Source organism: Mus caroli, chromosome 2, assembly GCF_900094665.2.
Source record: "Mus caroli chromosome 2, CAROLI_EIJ_v1.1, whole genome shotgun sequence".
NCBI classification, from domain to species: Eukaryota; Metazoa; Chordata; class Mammalia; order Rodentia; family Muridae; genus Mus; species Mus caroli.
Genome location: NC_034571.1, coordinates 146,189,268 through 146,190,327, shown reverse-complemented (window position 1 = coordinate 146,190,327; position 1,060 = coordinate 146,189,268). Strand labels below are relative to the sequence as shown.

Below are 1,060 nucleotides of genomic sequence, written 5' to 3'. Positions count from 1 at the left end.
AGGCACTGGGTCCTATCCTTTTCCATGTGGCAGAAGCCATGTCCATTTAGAGAAAGGTCAGGTCGCCATTGTCTTCTATAAGTGTGCTAAGGAGGTTGTGTGGGTTTTTGTAGTTTTGGGGGGTGTGATCTGAGTGGTCCATCTTTGTGGTTTGTCACCCTCTGAAGTCCCTCACTGTGCGAGGGCCATCTCTGCTCTCATAGGACTCTAAGGAAGTACTCACTGTTCTTGCAGTTGTTGAAGTCATTGAGGACGATGGCACAGGAGTTGGATTTTTCCAGCTGTGAAGTCAGCACACAGAGTTTAGCGGAGGGAGCCTCAGTAGCCTGTCTTGCCACATCTCCTCCTGTCCTTATCCCCTTGACTTCCCCTTCCTTGACACGTCCCTGGGTTGAAGTCTTCCATGGTTGCCATGTCTCATGATTTGTAGTTCTGCTGCCAGGCAGTATGGTCCAGTTGTGCTGCTTGTCCATGGTGGCCCTTTTGGCTCCAGAGGGCCCTGGCTTTGTCCCTAAGTCTCTCCTAACATCAGACCACTTATAACCTGCAAGCGTTCTCTCCCTGTGTTTCCCCATTGACTTAGCTCCCCACAGGAACTCTCACNCTTCCCTTCCCTGGACTTACATTTTCATTTATTTTTGCTGTCACTATTGCTGGGATGATTTCAGCCAAGGGCAGAGGCACAGGCAGAGGCACTTTTCCTGTGACTCTGTGAAAGAATACATGTTGAAATAAGTGATCCTTGAATTTCTAGGTTTGTCCGTGTGTTAGAGAAAACATTTCACTGATGAAGGAGTCAGGATGATGGCTGTGTTCTCAATATGTGGAGAACGTGAGCTCTTTGCAAAGGCACAAAGGACCAAAGCATAGGATACCTAATCTCGAGGTCCACCTGGCTGGCTTCATCCTTCAGACAGTGGAACAAGTTTGTTCACAGTCCTGTTTGTTGTNTTGGTGTAGTTTTGGATCTGAACTCACAACTTTCTTAGCTCTAGCTAAAAAAATGTAATGGCTCCTTCCCTATGCTATGTAATGGGCATAGCATAGGGAAGCGAGCAAG

At 47.6% G+C, this 1,060-nt stretch overlaps 1 protein-coding gene across 1 annotated transcript in view; it reads right to left on the bottom strand.

The window, feature by feature from the left end:
- LOC110307395 (vomeromodulin-like) overlaps positions 1 to 1,060 on the bottom strand; it is a 58,541-nt gene that overhangs the window by 53,565 nt on the left and 3,916 nt on the right. The window contains exons 2-3 of the mRNA XM_021179632.1: positions 625 to 709; positions 224 to 281 (exon numbers count right to left, since the gene is read on the bottom strand). Coding sequence (XP_021035291.1) covers positions 224 to 281; positions 625 to 709 — 143 coding nt within the window. The remainder of the gene's footprint in view (positions 1 to 223; positions 282 to 624; positions 710 to 1,060) is intronic.